We start from the raw sequence: 18,647 nt of genomic DNA on the forward strand, positions 1-18,647 counted from the left end.
CCTGCCACAATGACATAAAGCTAAAAACCTTTTCCTGTTTTGTTTTAGTTTTTCAAACACAAACAAAACAGAGCTTTCGGAAAGGTGCCCTGAAGTTCCTATGGTTTGCAGCGTGCTTCCCAGCACACTGTTTAGCCAACAATTACAGAAATTACTAGAGATCCAAAGGACTGCCAGAGCAATCCAAAATAGATTCCCTTTTCTCAACGTCCCTGCAATGGGTCACACTCATTGGGTTGGGTTAACACCAGCAGAAACGGGCAGGCCCAAGGACCCAGACTGGTTTTATTTTGCTGGTTTTACCTTCCTGACAATTCTGCTCTAAGGCTGGAGTGTGACAAATGTGTGACTCTTATTTCACTTAATGACAGCGTTTCAACAAGCAAAAGTTGTACTAAAACTTCAAGAAAATCCCACAACATACACTACACATTAAAATGTTAGTTTAGGTGAAAGTCCATGGGAACATCTTGATCCAAAAAGCTGTTTGAAATCTGTGTGCTTCAGGCTTATAATTTCTATCACCTAAGGCCAGTCAGCAGCCACAATAGATAAGATAAATGAAACAAACCAACTGCTCCTGGAATCAACAGACACAGCAAAATCTTTAATACCTTAATTCAGATATATTCAGGGATTTTTATATACACATTCAATATGTGTCTTTAGGTTTCTCATTTCCACTTAGGTTTCATCTACTGCTCTTGTTAAGTCTACTTTGACCATATGAGTAGTAGGAGAGGATTGTCCTCGGAGACCTTTCAAGAAAATCTGTGGTCTGGGTACATTGCTGGAGTTGTCACGCTTGGTCTGGGTGCCGACACCTTTTGGCAAGTACACTTGGGTGAAGTTCTCTCTTTTCATATGGCTGAGATCAGTCTGCATGGCATGAGTTAATTTGCGACGCAAATTGGCCTAAAGACAGAAAAATAATCAGATTAAGCAAAATTGTGTTTGAACATTTTAGCACTAGTATATACTTAGGTGTGTTTGTCTGTTTTACATCTACGGGCTTCACAAACCTGGAACACGGCCCACTTTGTCCTTCTGTCAATACACGTTTGTGACTGTGATTTTATAACTCCTGAACTAACAGGATGTGTGAACAGCACTGTAAGTTGTGTAAGAACACAACTTTAAGTGAGTATCTTAACAATTTCCTATTTTCCACTGGTCATTGTCCTGGAAAATTTTGTTAGGTGTTGAAGGCTTTTTTCTGTTAGAATAAAATGTTTTTATGGTAAGCTCTTCCAGTATTTGTCTAGTTTCTACAAAATGTAATGAGGTTTACAGGCTGGTGTCACAAAGCATCAGATAAAAGGGAAAAATGCTTTCTTTCATGACATTGCTCACTAACCCCTTGACAAGGGGCAAAAGTTAAGATAATTTATGATTAAAACTCTTGTTTAGTCACAGGAATTGCTACTGATAGAATCACAGAACCACTTCTCACAAACTGTTAATATTACAAAGCCAGCACTTGAAACAACAAAGTGTTCCTTATTACACTCAGCCTTCTATGTCAGCAACTACGTAAAACACTGTAAATCGTATGACACAATATTGTCATTGAAATATACGAAACAATCTCACGTGGTGGGATTCAGACCCCTACAAGTGAGTAAGTCCCTGGAGTCCATTCCAGTCAGTGGAGACTGAAATCAATGGAGGCTGGAGAGTGATAAAGTTGGCCAGATTTGGTGTTTGTATCAGGGCAAGTCAAAATATTCTCCAGATTCCACTAGTGATGTCTCTCGTCAGCTGAATGGAAGGTGAAACACTTGCCCGTAGACACATTCTGGTACCTTAATCTACAACTGAATTTTATGCGCAGAGTCATACAGAAAACGACAATAAGATGGCATGTGAAGAAAGACAATATATCAAGTCTTTTTTTCTGAAGGCTTTAATGACAATTAAAACAAGAGTGAGCATGAGATACTGGTTTTCTACTAAGTTTACCTCTCTTGAAAACTGAATGTATGCTATTGCAAGGAACTGTGCTTGCACAGAGAAACATATGTGAGCTGAAAATTTTACTTCTAACAGCATATAGGTGTATTAACAAAGTAAAAGTTTAACATTTCATTCCACTACAACTTTTCTGGCTAAGTATGAACAACAGAAAAAAAACCCAAAGGCATCTGAGCTCATCCTCTAACAAAACCAGCAAATATGTCCAATGCTCCCCTATCAAATTCACCGATGCACTGGTAAACTATTTCTGTTCATTTAGCATTTTGACTCCAAATGTTTTATCACCTCCATATTGCCAGTTACTGTAGACAAAACACTTTTGCAGGCATCTGGGATTTTTTATTTCAACTTCACATCACTAATCTCTCATACAGACAGTTGAGGCTAAAATACCCTTAGTACTTTAAAGTATTTTCTCTAAATATTTCAGACTAATTTGTTTGCGTATGGTCTTTGTGATCAGCTATTGGGAAACATCCACTTCTGCTTATGCTAAAGAGAAACCACTGACCACATCTTACATTTATTTAGGTACTTTTGTCCTTTACAGAAGGAAAGGAGGCTTTTAGTTAGGCCTCTTGTAAAACTAATTGGCCTCTTTATACACCTCAGTAACAACTATTTCTTAGAATCCTTTATAAGCCAGTCAACAGTGGGAAGACTCCTCAGTCCAAAATTTTGAGTTCCTTATATAATGTTAGAGATTTGATGGCAAAAAAATACCCAGAAAGGAAATAGGCTGCCCAGCAGACCACAGGCCTCCAAAGGGCATCTGTTCACAGAAGGAAAAAAAAGAACCCTGCAGTACCTGTGTCCAGTTGATATTGGTAACTGCAATACTCCCTGTACGTACAAGTGCATTTTGACTGAATTGTGAAAATCAGGTGCTAAACCTTGACAAATGTGTGTGCTGGCAAACCCTAGAAAGAAGCTTTGGAAATATATGCTGTTGATTGAAAAGCTTTTATTTGTGTATGTAGTCAACCTTCTGCGGATGGACTCTGACTTCCAATCCATCAGAAAATCACCATGACAGTATAACAGACATTTCCTCTGGCTTATATATACAGCAGAAAACCTATTGGCTGTTTCTTACCTCTCTGGTCCTATATGAGAGAAGAATTTTTTTTTTTTTTTTTTTTTTTCAAAAAAAGAATTGCTTTTGGTGAACACACAGAACCAGGATAAAATATAAAGTATTTCATTACCAAAATAATCTAACAAAAATCTAAAAAAAGGCCCTCATGCTTTGATACCTTTCAAAGATGGAAAATTAGCTCAAAGAAAGCTTCTGCATGGTCAAACATATCCAAAGGTATTCCTTATCATTCTGCCTGCCAGTTACTGCATTTTTCTTCCTCTTACTTCATGGTGACAAATATTAATATAAATTATTCAACTTGCAATAAAGTTTTGCGTGACCCAAACCTTTGTGCAACCATTATTATTTTTTTTCTTACAAAGGAATTATACGGTAGTGTCTTCAACCTGTTGAATTGATTTGAGTGTAGAAAAACAACTTTAATATTCAATGCTAAACAACAAACTGTTATTACATAAAAAAGGCAACTGAAAAATTTGGAATGAATAGATATAGCAGTGGAAGCACTGGTCAAAAAATGAGGAAAAATATGGAAAAACTCAGAGAAGAAGAAAGTCTAGAAGTAAGGAGAGAAATTACCTGGAAAAAAAATATTGAGCTGGTTGTAACAAAGTTTATGTCTTTGAATAAAAGATTGGATTTATTTTTCAAAGAACAAATGTTTAGAATAATTTATTCTCAGCTTTGTTATCCAGCAATGAAAATCTGATAATAACAATACAAACCAATTTTATAGCTTTTCTTCTCAGTTCCCATTCATTCCATTCATAGGATCTCACAATAGTTGGAGGCAAGATATGAGTATCAGTTTGAGTACTACTGTCACATTTTGCAGTTGGTTTCATCAAACATTTGTCTGCAGTTCTGGCCTGGATGAAAAAAAGAAACCCAACCAAAACCAAGCAAGGCATTAATGAGAAAAATACAGACATCTAGGAGAAATAGCATATGGATATGCTACTTTTTAAAAGCAAATAGAGATCTGCAAACCACAAGGGGATAAAGATTTTTACATTCGAGAATATTTTTGTTTCCCTTGCCCTCACTAAAAAAGAAGAAACCATTAATTATTTGATGGATTTAATTTCTGACAGAAAACCCTTTAGGCAGAGGCCACAGCTGAATTTCAGACTCCCACATCCTGAGTGAGTGAATAATCATTGGATTTTGGTAAAAAGGTGTCCAACCACCACCACCACCACTAGTATTTTATGATGCAGGCACTTCAGTTTGTCTTTATAAATGGACTAAATATCACAAATCATAACTGGGAGAAGTGCTTACATCTCTGCTAGAACCAGGATGCAAACTATATCTTTCGCACTAAGGGCCAGTTCAAGACTACATTGTTTCCACTGCTAGGGACCTAAAATTCACAGTGGATCACAGATGATGTCTATGAATCCAAGTATTTGGCTTTCACATAGTAGCACTGTCACATTCATTATTAATGAGTCCCCTTTTATTTTGTAATATATTCCATGATTTCTGTCCTCAGATATCACTACACCCTCATCCAGAACACATTGATGAACTGATAAGCTAAAACTTCAGTTAATATGGTACCTGACTTATCTTCTGTTGCATTTATTTACTGTCTCTTTAAGCTACATTTTCAAAAATGAGGAAAAGAAACATCAGACACAAGACCTTCCTAAGCTATGAACTGACAGCTTCATCACTGCCACAATCCTTTGGATATACATATTCTTCTATGAAGAGATAAGGTGAGAATGACATTAAGTGAAAATGTTTCTTCAGAGCTCTGAAGACCCGGAAAAGATGGACCCTCAGACATTCTGTATGATAGGCAGATGATTTTACTTCTTTCCTAAAGATGTGTATCCTCTATTCTCTTTATGTTCTAGAAAGGACAGAGTAACCAGTGACCCAACAGCTGTTCAGCAAGAGGCATGGGCAGTGTGTACCTGTGCATGAGGAAAAAGGTATTCAAACTGATGACGGAGCTCAAGCAATTGAATTAGCTCTGCATATTCTTTTGCTTTTTCTACATTCAACTGAATGAATTTATCTGGATCTTGAGCAAAGCTGTATGCAGCTTCTTTGGAACTGAAAACATAACATTTCGCCTTGTGCTTCAAAATTCCAATAGCAGGATTTCCTAAAAAAGAGGAAAAAACTAGCCCAAAATAAAACCCACCAAATAAAATACTGAACAGTATGATATCCAATACAAAAGACATTTTTAATCAAGATTCTGTGTTTCCCTCAAGTCAGTTTCAACTTCCTTCTTCTTCTGAAAGCAGAATAAGCCCTGAAAGAAAGCTTTTTAAATATTTTTTACGTCAGTGTAACTGCTTTTGTTCAGTTCACATCCTGTATGCCTTACTGCATGTCTCAGAAAAACAAAGGATAAAATACCTATAGCAAAGGCATAAGAAACCAGTCTATGCTCACAAATGTTCCCCCTATAATCTCCAGAAAATACCTGATTGTAGATCAGCAGTGCATCTATACCAAAGGGCGTAACACTGAAATTAACTGGAGAAGCAGATAAAGCAGCTGAGAAGCTGAACAATAAATTAACAGAGAAAGTGAAGTGTCAATAAAGGCCAAATAGGAAAGCACAAATTGAGTTCAAGGACAGTGGCAGGCTCTGCTTCAGACATCATTGCCCAGGAAAGATCTAGAATCATTATAGACAGTGCCTTGAAAATACTAAATGACACTACTCAGTGGCAGTCAAAAAACCAAAAAGAATATCATGAATTATTAGGATGCAAACAGAGGAGGAGAAGAAAACCAGCATTACAACAACCTGTATGCTACACTTATAATAATATATTTTGCTCCAACACAACAGAACAAATAAAACGGAGTTGGGAGTGATCAGAGGCTTGGAATATCTTTCACAGCAGGAGAGGTTAGAGAAAGAGGCCTCCTCAACATTAAAAAGAAACAACTGAAGAAAAATAATATGATATAGCGTAATAAAACCATGAATTGTGTGCAATATAAAATTACTATCTGCTAATTTTCCTAATAGAAAGAGTATTATGACTTGATGAAATTATCCAGCCAGAGCTTAAAGCCATCTCAAAAAGAGGTACCTTTTCATAGCATATATAATTATAAATTGTGGGGCTCTTGACAATAAGAATATCCCATGGAAAACTCGAGATGGATTCAAAAATCAATTAGATAAATGAAAAACCTGTATGAAGAATTATTCAACAGAAGGTTACAGACTCAACATTTTTCTGAGGAAATCCCATAACCACTAACTGCTAGAATAGGGAAGGATATAATTAACTAAGGATCATTCTTACTTCATTTCTCATAAACTTTAAGTGGTCATCCCTGCCTGCATCCAGTGATCAGATACAGGGCTAGAGAGACCTTCAGTCCAACTCAGGACATTTGTTCTCATATGCAATACTAAGTAAGTGTAAGTAATTCACATTGCTGTTAAAATATCTATTTTTTCATACTGCCAAGTAATGGCAATATTTTCCTCTCAACCCCCTGTAGGCTTAAGAAAATTCTATGTAGATAGGTTCTATAAAGGATAGGGAGACAGAAAACGTGGGCTGAGGTAGCTGAAATAAGGCATGCTTTCAAGGCGAATGAACCTAGAAGAGACAAAAAAATTTCCTGTGATCAGTTAGCTTAATCAAGTGCACTTTTGCATTCTTTTCAAAGAAGATTTTTATTACTTTATAATGACTATTTAAAATACATATGATGTAGCCATGATCGGATGTGTTTGCAACACAGGCATACACAAAATAGAAGGAATGACCGTTTTTCTATGCCTGTATTACAGCACACTAACAACAGCAAACAAACCTGTATTCAGCTGCAGTGTAGGTTATACAGATGCATATACAGCAGGAAGAAACATTTATCCATCCCATCTTGTTGCTGCCTCTGCTTGCTCATGCCTACTTTCTCTTGAAGCCCTCCTGCCTTCTATTTAGGGCACTTTATTTGTGTATTTTAAAAAGAAAAATTCCTTAGCAGGGGAGATAAGTTATCTGGGGTGAGAATTACAAACGTGGAAATACAGTACTCCACTTTTGATGTAAGAGGATGCATTCAGAATGCTTTTAAATTTTCCCTAGTACTTGTACACATATATAGTATGGAAAATGTCTAATTACAAAGCATACCTGGTAGGGTGAGGCCTTTCACACCAATTGCATGTGCACAGAAACTATGGTACTGGATTAGCAACTGATCAAAATTATCAGTAGTCTCTGGAAAAAGCCATTCTTGGTTCTTGAAATCAGAAACATTCACTTTGGTTCCTAAAAAATGATTTCAGCATCAAAACATTAGGTGTTTAAAATATAATAATGTTACAGGATGACTAGATTACTCTGGTTTTCACAGGATGTCCTGCAGTGCCAAGATCCCAAAAACCAAAATTAGTCCTGCCTTTAAAGAGAACCTACTCAAAAATCAGTCCTGTGGGAGCCTTCTTTAGTTATTTTTCTTTAAAAACAGGGGACAACAACAGGAAGGTAGTATCTTATTCTTCTATTTTGTTTTCAACCGCCCATGCATTACAAATCCCCTGGTGCAAAACTTGGTTCCTATAGATACCATTTTACAAACAAACACTTCTGGTAACCAAAGCCCCATTAAATTAGTTTGTTTATCACCCTCCCTCCATTTCAGAAGTTCTGAAAGTATAAAAAGGCATAAATAAACTTAAGAAATAATAAAAAAGTATAAATATTCTATGATCATTCTGCCATTTATGTAAGGTATGTTTGTATCTAGTAGCTATATTTTAATTTTATATGCAAAAATAAAATCCCAAGCTACACTACATGAAAAAATAAATCTACACACTAGCGGACTTATTTTAATTTACTGTGCAAATTCTGAATATTAAAAAATCAATATGTAGCACCTTCTGTAAAGAAAATTCAAACAAAATCTTGGAAATTGAAGGAAAACAAAAAAGTATTAACTTTCCGTACCCATGGTTTCTTTTATCCTTTCCTCATCACTTTTCACAGTCACTCCTTCCAGAAGAGGTGTTAGCACTTCCTCAGGAAAAAGCTGCGACTGGATTTCCAAGAACTGTTGGAGATTGCTAGTCATACTTGTGAGGAAGCTTAGCAGTAGCATTTCATCCTGAAAGCTGGTCCAGAGTTTAGAAAGTTCAAGGAAGAGAGGCTAGAACATAAAGAAAGTTATCTGAAATCCAGATTTGTTTTATGTCCGCAGCGTAACCCAAGTGCTGTGCACAACAATCTCTGCTATGAACAAAGCAGGGCTGATCTCCAAGGCCTTCAGCAACCAGAAATTTCAGAGGAACTCCTGGACATTTTAAGAGGAATTTCCATCAGAAGCACATCCAAAGCACATACATCCAACATGTCGAGCCATAGGCCAGAAAGGTACTTTTCTACATTTTACTCCAAAGACTTTCCCAAATACGTAACTCTGAGACCATGCTTGGAATTGAGTACTTCACTGGCCATACACTTATATAACTGAAAATAAGGTATACAGGAATAAGTGCCAGAAGAAACATACCTGATTAGTTAGTAAATGAGGTAAACCCATACCTAGACGTACAAACAATCAGGTTTTGTTATTTTGCCTGCCCTGTTTCCAGAGTGTCTTGGTACCACAGCCCTCAGGGCATCATGTGTGTCAGATTAAAGGGGCACAGGCCTCCTCAGAGGGTTCAGGGCAAAACTGGAAGCTGCTATTCCCAGCAACAATGCTGACATACGGGTGTATACACATATAGAAGAAGCCTATAAGCTTTAGATACAAATGCTGATTTCAATGACAGTGAATAATGTCATTGAATGACATAAAATGTGTCCTGTTACATCTAAACACACAGAAAGCATTTACAGGAAGAGAGTCAACAAATCTGAAACGTGCACTTAACAACATATTTTATGCATATTAACAACATTGTTATAAGAGCGGCCAACAGGGTCAGCTCTGAAATTCATCGGCATCACTAATGCTGTGGAAATGTTGTGGTCACAGACAGGAAAAAGCTAAAGGAAGGGCAGCAAGATCAAAATCAGTCTTACTAGAATAAACAAAGAATATTAATGAAATGTATTGTGTTTCCTAAAACAAATGTTCACTACAAGTATAGGCCTTATCCTATGCATTTTAAAAGGCAGAATGCCTATCGTTGCAGAGGATCCAGCTCCTCAGTAACTAGCTGAAGGCAAGAAAAGTTACTTAAATGGTGCCTTAATAGAGAAATCTCTAATTGAAAAAGACCTGAAATCAAAAGCCATTACATATTGTGTCTTCAGCAGAGAAGAAAAATCAACTAACCAACCTGAAGAGAGAAAAAAAATCTAGGAAGGCAGCAGACAACAGCAGACAGCTTCTAGGGGAAAGGGTAACATATATCAGTCACTTAAATCCCGTGAAGAAACAGTAAAAGAGGAAAAACTGATCTGAGATTCTGGACAAGAGGGGAAATTGTTCTCCAGTTGAGAACATCTGGTTTATAAAATCACGAGCATACATAAATTGAAGTGTCAGACCATATCTGAGATGTACCTCAGTTAAAGTGCCATTCCCACAAGTTTCCAGCTCAGATGCCCTTCTGGGAAGTGTAAAAAGTACTCTGAGTATATGTGGGGCCATGATCTTCCTTCCTTCCTCCCTCCTCCACAGTAGACTTTTTTTTGCCTTCTAATAATTAGCTTAGAATGATGAAAAATAACCTATGTATGAACTGCATGCTGGTTCAGCAGCTAACTACGAGGAATTAAAATGATAAACGTATCATACAAAATAACGAGCTCTTCCATGAAAAGCAAATTTAATGAAGATGGTTTCTGACATATTTCTCTTCCGTTTCCTTTACATGATGCCAGCATAATAATCCTAGGTTTTCACAGGGTCATCAGGGACCCTCTTCTCCCAATATCTTGTAGCTCCCAACCAGAGTGAAACAGTACAAAACATCAGTTGTGCAGAGGTGCTTTCACTGGCTGCTCACTGGCCAGACAGCCCACAAACCATTTCACACTTGATCTTAGGAAGGCTCTAACTGTGTCTCTCTAGTTGCTCTTTTTTCCAGAAAATGTGCAGAAAATTACATATTTTGAGATCTTTGGAGTCTGAGAAACATGACTGAAACTTGCCAACAGGTTCAGAAGCTATTGGGAGGGGAAAAGAGGCTGAAACCCCCATCACAGAAACCCAGTTTCTTTAGAAAAATTATATCAATGAGTCATACTGTAATCAAAGGGATTGCTATCTGAAGGGACTTTAAAGAAGCACACTCTGATGTGCTGTTTTTTGTAATCATTATGTTCTTACAGTTTCTGCAAGGAACAGGAGAGAATATTTACACACAAAAAAAGGATAATATCACCGTAAATATACAAATATTGGCAAATAATTAAAGACATTTACAGTAAAATACCATTTAGTTCTTTTGCTCCCTTTTTGTTCCTTTCTTTTTTCTTGCCTTGAGACTGCTACTTTAGTTGCCCCTTCAAAAATCACAGATGCTTTATATTAATAAGAAAATGATGTAGCCTTTTTCGTAACACAAGCTATTAAAAAATACACCAGCAAAGTATTCTGTAATAATTTCATAATTTTTTATAATGAAGAAAAAAAAAGTTTTCTATTCATAATACTTACAAAAACTTCTTTGGAATCTACAGAAATCTTATCCTGCACTGTGTTTTTCAATTGCATCATTGTTGCTTCAAACTGAACACTCAATGTTTCAACTTCTTGAGCACTGGTAATTGCATCAGACTGGAAAGAGAACTTACTTCAGGTAAGAAGTATAAAACTCAAAAAATCAAGCATTTAGTAATAAGTATTTACTTGTATCTCTTCATTCAACTATTTTCAGACAACTCTTTTAAGGAATGAAATGCGCCCTAACTTACCACAAAATAAATTTTTCCTTAAATGCTCAGGTATAAAACCAGGCACTTCACTCAAACATGTATACTAGTAATTTTTATAGACAATTCTCTACATTTTCACAATCAAGAGAATTGAAAAAAAAATATTTTTCAATGCTTTATAGTATAGAGAGAGACTAATAAAACCTTGCAGTTTCTCAAAAGACAAACGAAAAGCTCTTCATTAACAAAACAAGAATTTAAATTATATTCTTCAGATATGATTCCATAAATTTTGGGGCTGTCTGCAGACTAAAACTAACATGATTTATTTCTCTCATACCTTTTGGGGCAGAGTATCAATATGCAAACAAGAAGAGTGGTGGTGAATGGAGTTAAATCCAGTTGGTGGCTGGCTCAGCATTGGGGCCAGCCCTGTTTAATATCTTTAGATCTGGATGAGGGGATAAAGTGCACTCTCAGTAAGTTTGCAGATGACACCAAGTTAGTGGGAGTGTCAATCTGCTGGAGGGTAGGATGGCCCTGCAGAGGGATCTGCACAGGCTGGATCTATAGACTGAGGCCAATGGTATAAGTTTCAACAAAGCGAAATGCCAGGTCCTACACTTGGATCCCAACAACCCCATGCAGTGCTACAGGCTGGGGGCAGAGTAGTTGGAAAGCTGCCCAGCAGAAAAGGACCTGGGGGTGCTGGTCAACAGGAGCTAAACATGAGCTAGCAGTGTGCCCAGGTGGCATCCTGGCTTGTATCAGAAATAGTGTGGCCAGCAGGGCTAGGAAGTAATAGTCCCCTTGGCCCTGGCAAGGCCACACCTCGAATCCTGTGTCCAGTTCTGGGCCCCTCAATTCAGGAAGGATATTGAGGTGCTGGATTGTGTCCAGACAAGGGCAAAGATGCTGGTGAAGGATCTGGAGCCCAAGTCTTATGAGGAGCAGCTGAGGGAGCTGAGTTCAGCCTGGAGAAAAGGAGGCTCAGGGGGAACCTTCTCTCTATATATGACTACTTGAAAGGAGGCTGTAGCCAGGTGGGGGTCAGTCTGTTCTCCCAAAGTAATAAGTGACAGGATGACAGGAAACGGCCTCAAGTTGCACCAGGGGAGGTTTAGGTTGGATATCAGGGAAAATTTCTTCCCAGAAAGGGTTGTCAAGCACTGGAACAGGCTGCTCAGGGAAGTGGTTGGGTCCCCATCCCTGGAGGTATTTAAAAGATGTGTAGATGTCGTACTTACAGACACAGTTTAATGGTGGACTTGACAGCCCCACGTTAATGGTTGGACTAGATGATTTTAAAGGTATTTTCTGACCTAAACTATCTATGGTTCTATGATTCTTTGTCTAGAGATACATTTTATTTATTTATTTCTGAATCATTTTTCTTATATTTCTGCCCTGTACAAGTAGGTAACTTCAGTACATTCCAACTGCGATAAAAACCCACAGGATATATAACATGATGGTATCTCACCATAAGGATGCAAAGGAAGGCCTCATATTGTCTCACATTGAAAAGTGCTTCTTTTAATTTAAACGAACTAAGCTGCATATATCTGTGGGAGTCTTCCTGCATGGATTCCAACAGAGCTGTGTACTTGTGAGCTAGCATGTGGCAGGTATTAAGACCTTCATCGACAGTCTGTGTAGCTGATGGAATGGCTTCATTCAGAATGGCTGGCACTATTCATATAGAATAAATATGAGATAAGTATTAAAAGAATTAATGAAATCATTATCAAATGGTTAAAGTGCAGTATTTGAGCACAGTAGTCTTCCAATAAAATTTTGGTTTTTAAATTTTGTCGTTATATTCATGCATTTCTAACTACTCACATACCAGATTCAACCACTGTATCTTCCTAGTCAAGTAGTTTCAAATATTTAGAATTAGAGGTGTGGAAATATCACAGTCAAGTCAAGGAGTGTGAAAAAAATTGCTTTTTAGTAGATGCAGTTCTGTTGCTATAACTGACATGGGTTTCCTGATAGACTTCAGGCAATCTGCACCATTTTCAATTCTCAGTTTCCTAATTTGTGAAGTACTAATAACAATAACAGGCCTCCCATTTCCTGGGCACTTTGAGATCTAACATGCTCTAAGAATGAGTCAAAGATTATTATTAAAAAGAGAAGAGAGATACAGCACAGAAAGTTATGCCTATGCAGTTGTTAAAGTTCAGCATTAGTACTTAAAAAACCCCCAGATTCCCCCAAATGCCACAGGTGAATAAAACATATTTTAGCTGATATACAACATGATAAATAATTTTTTCTTTACAATTTTATTATTGACAGCACGCAACTATTACACTGAATATTTTGATGTGTTGTGTTATTAAGCAGACATCTATGCAAGGAAATACAATAAGGCCAAGCTACGTTTGTTAAGTGTAGCTCTTTGTTGCGTGTGTTGAACTTCTGATGTTAACAACATCGGTAAGCAGCAGAGCAGTAATAAGGCTTGAGGTATGTCTGCTCAAAACCCCATGAGCATAGAAAGGCTAGATTTAACCAGGCTAGAAGGGGAGGTAAATTTGCAAAGGTATTACGAGCAGTTTAACAACGGGTGAAGGGAGCTTAGCACTTGGCTGATTTTCTTTTCTGGATGCAGGGAAAAAAGCCAAAGCAAAGCTCTACCTCAGCAGGACTGCTGCCAACACTGAAATTAAGGCTTCAGTGGTCTAACTGCTGTCCTTAATCATAAAGATATCCATTTAATTTCCTAACCTAAGAGCATTCATGCTGTGTTTTTTCCATCTATTCAAAAGCGATATGTAAACAGGTCAGCACAAAGAAGTTCATCTTAGAGTGACCTAACAAATGTAACAGGATCAACAATCATATTATCTACACCAATCAATTACAAAACCCACAGATATTACAGTGAGAAAGACCACAACATATTGTTAATTATGCCTTTTGTATAATACAGTAGTTGAAGGTTCCCTCACGCTGCAAGCCAGGCCCAATGAACATAAAATAGAGACAGCCACAACACAGAAAGGTGACATTTGTGGGAAAGAATGTATTATAAAAATAGAAAACCATTAATGTGTCGCTTGGTATGTGAGGAAAAAAAAAAGCACCAAAATCTAGAGAGTTGTTTACTTCTTTCTCTGATATGGTAGGTATATTTTTTCCCTACGTACACTGCTTTACTTAAAATACCACAAGCTCAGCAAGTGCTTTGCTTTCCAATAAAGCATGACTTTCTTATCAGGAGAGGCATGTGCCTTTACTCCAGAAACTTTGGTCTTTTAAAATAAAAAGTTTTCCCCTACAACTGGGCTGCAGACCTTTCTTATAAAGAAGTCTCCACATTGAGCTGCAATGGATATTCACATAAACATTTCCACTGACCATTTATTTGATTATTGTAAACTTTGCTGAAATAATGTGGCTGATGGGGAACAAAAGAAAATAAAAGGAATATCAAAGTCTTGCCCTACCCTGAATACAGCGTTTGAAAAAATCCAGGATGGTCATTGACATCTTTTGCTTATTAAAAAAGTAGAAAGATTCAAAATGCAAAAGATTTTCGAGAACATTTTAAGATTACCAGAATACAGATAATGGCCCAGCAACTTCTATCAATTCTCATCACACATACTCAAAAGAAATTTGTAAATGGATTGTAATTAAGTGCTTTAAAAGGCAAACATTACATATTTAATTCACTTAATGGCAAGGGATCTGGGAACAACTTATCATGAGGTAAATGATTTGCATGAAGTTAATACATATAATCTTTACACATCAACCACATTAGAGCTCCCTCTTAGCTGGAAAGTAGTAGTCTACATGGAACCCAATAATTGTAGCAAATATGTATTTTTTCTTCAGGTTTACAGGCCCTGAGTAAAAGCTGTTTATCTAGTGAGATTGGGTATTACTGGAGCAGCTCCAGTGAAGAAGGCCAGGAAGGAAAAACTGAGAATACACAGCCCAAAAGCAGTTGTTTACTTACAGTCGTCAATGCCCCTTCCTCCTTTCCTGCACTCCCTGTTGTACAGCCGAATTCCTGTGACTAGCATGGCAAGATTTTTCAGCTGTTGTTCTTTGTCCTTCTTATTGAGTGAAATGAAAGCAGTCATCTCTGTCTGGGGGAATACACTCTGCAAGGCAGCTATAACCATTACAAAGGGGAAGAAAAACCTCAATAATTAAATAAGCAAAAATACCCTCTCCCGAACAACTGCAAAAAGTAGGAAATCCATGGCAAATTTCCACTTTAAGTCTGAGCAGTGACAGTTTGGGTAGTAAGCATTCATCACACTTCACCACATTTGTATCGAAAGATCAGAGAGAAGGTGAATTTTTATTTTTCAATTAGAAAAGCCCAGTTTTAGAGCTAGGAGTTTACTGACCTGTTACCTCCCTGACAGCCTCGATATCTGTAGGGGATCCCAGGCCAGAGCTCAGCAGTGCATAGCTAACAATATTTTGATACGCTTTCTCTATTTCTTCTTGCACAGGAGGACATTTATCTGTGATATCTCTGACCACAGGAGCCAGTTTTCCTTCCAGAATGCGCTGCTGCTCGTGGAGTAATTCAGCTAGGAAAGAAGGACACTTAGAAAGTGCTATCTATATTCTTTGGAATTTGGCTTGTACAGAGGGTGCATTTTATTTCCACAGTCAGATTAAGATCTCTGAAGCACAGGTATGTGGAAGAGATGTTCATAGTACCATACTGTTAGAAATGAAACTGGTAGAGTTAAAGATTAACATAATTAGCATGATTAACATCAGTCAGTAGAGTCCAGAGAACTATTCAGGCCAAATTAGGCAGCAAGTCTCTTGACACTCTGGACACTTCCGACTGCAACAAGTCCTAACACAAACACACACATGTATTTCATACAAACCTGAAGTTACAAGCTCAAATTTGAACACTACTCAGGATCTCAGAAACTTACTGCACTTACTGAGCTTATAGAGACCATAGGACTTAGGAGCAGCTTCCCAGTGTTGTTAATTTTTCGCTTTGATCCATGCTAACAAGAAAACATTTTCATGATTTCCCCACACAGAAATGTGTTTTTTTTGGTTTTTTTTAACGTCTACTCTTGTTCTGTGTCTTCTGTTTCCCAGCCAGCCTCCACTGTCCCACTGAGATTTGAAGTTACATTTGCAGCAGAGGCATTTTCCCCACCTCATTTTTCTTGTAGATTCGCATTCTCAGACCATATGAAATTACCACTGATAAGACCAAAACATACTTGGTTAAAACTGCAACTGATTGTTCAAGATTACTTAGATCTCTCAATTAGGGATATTGATAAAACATTGAGTTTTCTTTTGGATACATGAGCAGAGTTCTGAGTACTTTTAGACATACAGGTGCAGTGCAAGATTTGCTTGCTGAAGGCAGCTAACCACTGCACCTGAAAGCATAATTATTCTCAAGCAATCTAATACATTACATTCAGGAAATCTCTCAGACAGGATGAGAAGATTGTACTCTCAAGTCTAATGTACATTTTTTCTCTACTACATCCATACTGAAACATCATCCTCTACGCAGTACATTTCTCCTGGGATTTTTATTTTGCTTTACTGCCAACAGTCATTTAACAAGAATCATTACTAGCCCTACAGAGAGAGTTATTAAATTCTAAACTCAGCATCAACTTCTATGGAAACATATTTTCAAAATTACCTCGGTTGGCATAGTTCATATCAAAGTAAACTTGCATCTTAATTGTGCTCAGGGATGGATTTGTTGTGTCAAGCAGTCTGGTAACAGAGAGCTAAAGAAGAGAGTCAGAGAAGTGAGTTCTTTCTCATCTCTAGGGAAACTTCTGAACTGACAGTGACTGTGCTACAGGTTTCACAACAGCTGTAGAGCTCCCTCACTACCATTCTCTCTATATAAGGCATTTATAAGTGTAAGGCATTTATTTACATGAGGAACACACATAGTCCAGTCTTTAGCTACAGAGCCATGAGGATAAGGTAGCACTAAAATTTTGAAAGTGATCATGTCATTTTAGTTACAGTAACAGGTAGCAAATAATGCCATAGTCTTAGCTAAGTACTGATGCAACATCATGTCAGAATTACCTGGATGAGATCTTGCACATCTTTTTCTGTAAGGATTTGATCCATATTAAAGCCATTTCTTGGATCTAAAACAACAGCTCTCACCTTGAGATTGCCAAAAGAAAGATATTAATTTACATCTCAAAATATCCTCTTAACAACTAACCTTTTATTTTCTGAAAAATCTCAGATGCATTCAATATTTCTTTACCATTCTTTTCCCCTATTTCAATCTTTTATAACAAAACAAACTTACTTCATTTTATGTGTTGCCAGTTTCAATCTCACTTCTCAGGCATAAGTGAAAAAAAATCGATTTGTGAGACAAACTTTGAGAAATATTTAAATACGATTTCTTTAGAAATTACCTGGAAAATATTTTCCTAAGTAACATTTAATGAAAATCCATCATAGTTGTTTATAAACTTCTCACTTGATGTTATATGCATCAGTATAAACATTTACCATTTGGATAAAAGATCCATAGTGTTCTGCATGCAGGAAAATATGTGCATGTTTGCAACTAGTGTTCATGCTGGGTGTCTTGCCAGCCACTTGTACAGGCTTTTTACTCATTAAAATTTTTCTGCTTAATTGATTAATGCTGCTTTTGAGCCCAATGTATTTTCTAAAGCCACAGTGCCACTTTTAGGGGGGAAAAAATTGCAGATTAACAGTACTACTGTGAATCATTTACATTCACGTACAGGTTTATCAAGAGCTGATCACCAATAAAGAAAGAACCTAGCACCTTCTTTCTTCAGACACAGCTTTGCAGGCACATTCAGAATATATTCTGCAGCAGTGCTGTGCCTCTGAAGAGATGCTAAAGTGTATAATGTTTTCAGGATACTTATAGTTGTCTACCAAGGACAACACTGAGACTGATTCCATTACATTTTCAGTTTAAATGGGATCTGAGCCCACTATTTCAGATATTCAGCCCATTTATACCACCTGGCCCCGCCTAAGCAGAGAAACAAACAAAATAATCCTTCACAATAGAGGGAAGAGGTAAATGTCAAAGAATAAATACAGCTGCTGCAATAAACATTCACCTATGTGTCATGCCTTTTTGTTCATTTATGAGAGTGGGAAGAAACATTATTAAAACTTGGGAACACTTATCTTTTTCACTTTAGAAAGAAAACAATGGTTTATCTGCCTGTAGAAGAAAACTAAGAAAGAGCTCTGAGTTGGAGCTCAGAGCGTTTCCAGGACTCAAGACTTGCAGTCTTCTCGGGACTTTACATTCACATACATGCCATTTCAGAGGAATAAAATACTTTTTCAGGTTTCTAGGACCCTATACTGAATGTCGCTGAACGCCCCTTTAAAATTTCTCAATGCAGGCAAATGGAAACCAAGATATTCCAAAACTCAGGTCACCCCTGAAAGCCTCAGCTGCCGCGCCCCCCTGAACGCTTCATTCGCGCTTACCATGAACGCCACCAAGGTTTCGGACAGGGTTTGTCCCCGGGCAGCGCACTCCAGTCCGACTTTGCGGATTATTCCCTTGATGACACTTTCGGTCAGCTCGCCGGACATGCTGGGCAAGCACAAACCTTAGCGGGGTTACATTTACTTCAGCGTCTCTCTTCGAGGGGCCGAGGGTCGCCACTTGTCGGGGCCCCCTCTCCCGACCCCAAAACTCCCCGGTGCCGGGGCGGGGAGCG

At 37.6% G+C, this 18,647-nt stretch overlaps 2 protein-coding genes across 6 annotated transcripts in view; one reads left to right on the forward strand and one right to left on the reverse strand.

Moving 5' to 3' along the window:
• Positions 1-18,647, forward strand: part of CGA (glycoprotein hormones, alpha polypeptide) — a 349,628-nt gene that overhangs the window by 201,262 nt on the left and 129,719 nt on the right. The gene's annotated exons all lie outside the window — the stretch shown is intronic.
• CFAP206 (cilia and flagella associated protein 206) lies at positions 587-18,630 on the reverse strand. Of its 5 annotated transcripts, none has more exons than XM_064650018.1 (13): positions 18,412-18,630; positions 16,993-17,076; positions 16,589-16,679; positions 15,294-15,482; positions 14,894-15,052; positions 12,398-12,606; positions 10,697-10,816; positions 9,372-9,422; positions 8,032-8,230; positions 7,213-7,350; positions 5,008-5,201; positions 3,805-3,948; positions 587-915 (listed from the first exon to the last, which is right to left on the reverse strand). In XM_064650018.1, the coding sequence occupies exons 1-13, from the start codon at positions 18,517-18,519 to the stop codon at positions 685-687; spliced, it is 1,917 nt and encodes a 638-aa protein (XP_064506088.1). In that variant the 5' UTR covers positions 18,520-18,630; the 3' UTR covers positions 587-684. The 5 variants fall into 5 exon arrangements, with proteins under 5 accessions (XP_064506088.1, XP_064506087.1, XP_064506091.1 ...); XM_064650017.1 differs by having other exon boundaries at positions 5,008-5,219; XM_064650021.1 differs by lacking the exon at positions 16,993-17,076 and having other exon boundaries at positions 5,008-5,219.

This window comes from Pseudopipra pipra, chromosome 3 (genome assembly GCF_036250125.1).
Source record: "Pseudopipra pipra isolate bDixPip1 chromosome 3, bDixPip1.hap1, whole genome shotgun sequence".
NCBI classification, from domain to species: domain Eukaryota; kingdom Metazoa; phylum Chordata; class Aves; order Passeriformes; family Pipridae; genus Pseudopipra; species Pseudopipra pipra.

Coding starts and splice junctions, on each gene's coding strand:
- CFAP206 (XM_064650017.1), bottom strand. CDS start 18,519: ATGTCCGGCGAGCTGACCGAAAGTGTCATCAAGGGAATAATCCGCAAA. Junction 8,231..9,371: donor GATTTTTTTTCTCTCTTCAG/GTTGGTTAGTTG, acceptor TTTATGTTCTAG/CCTCTCTTCCTTGAACTTTC. Junction 7,351..8,031: donor AAGGATAAAAGAAACCATGG/GTACGGAAAGTT, acceptor ATCATTTTTTAG/GAACCAAAGTGAATGTTTCT.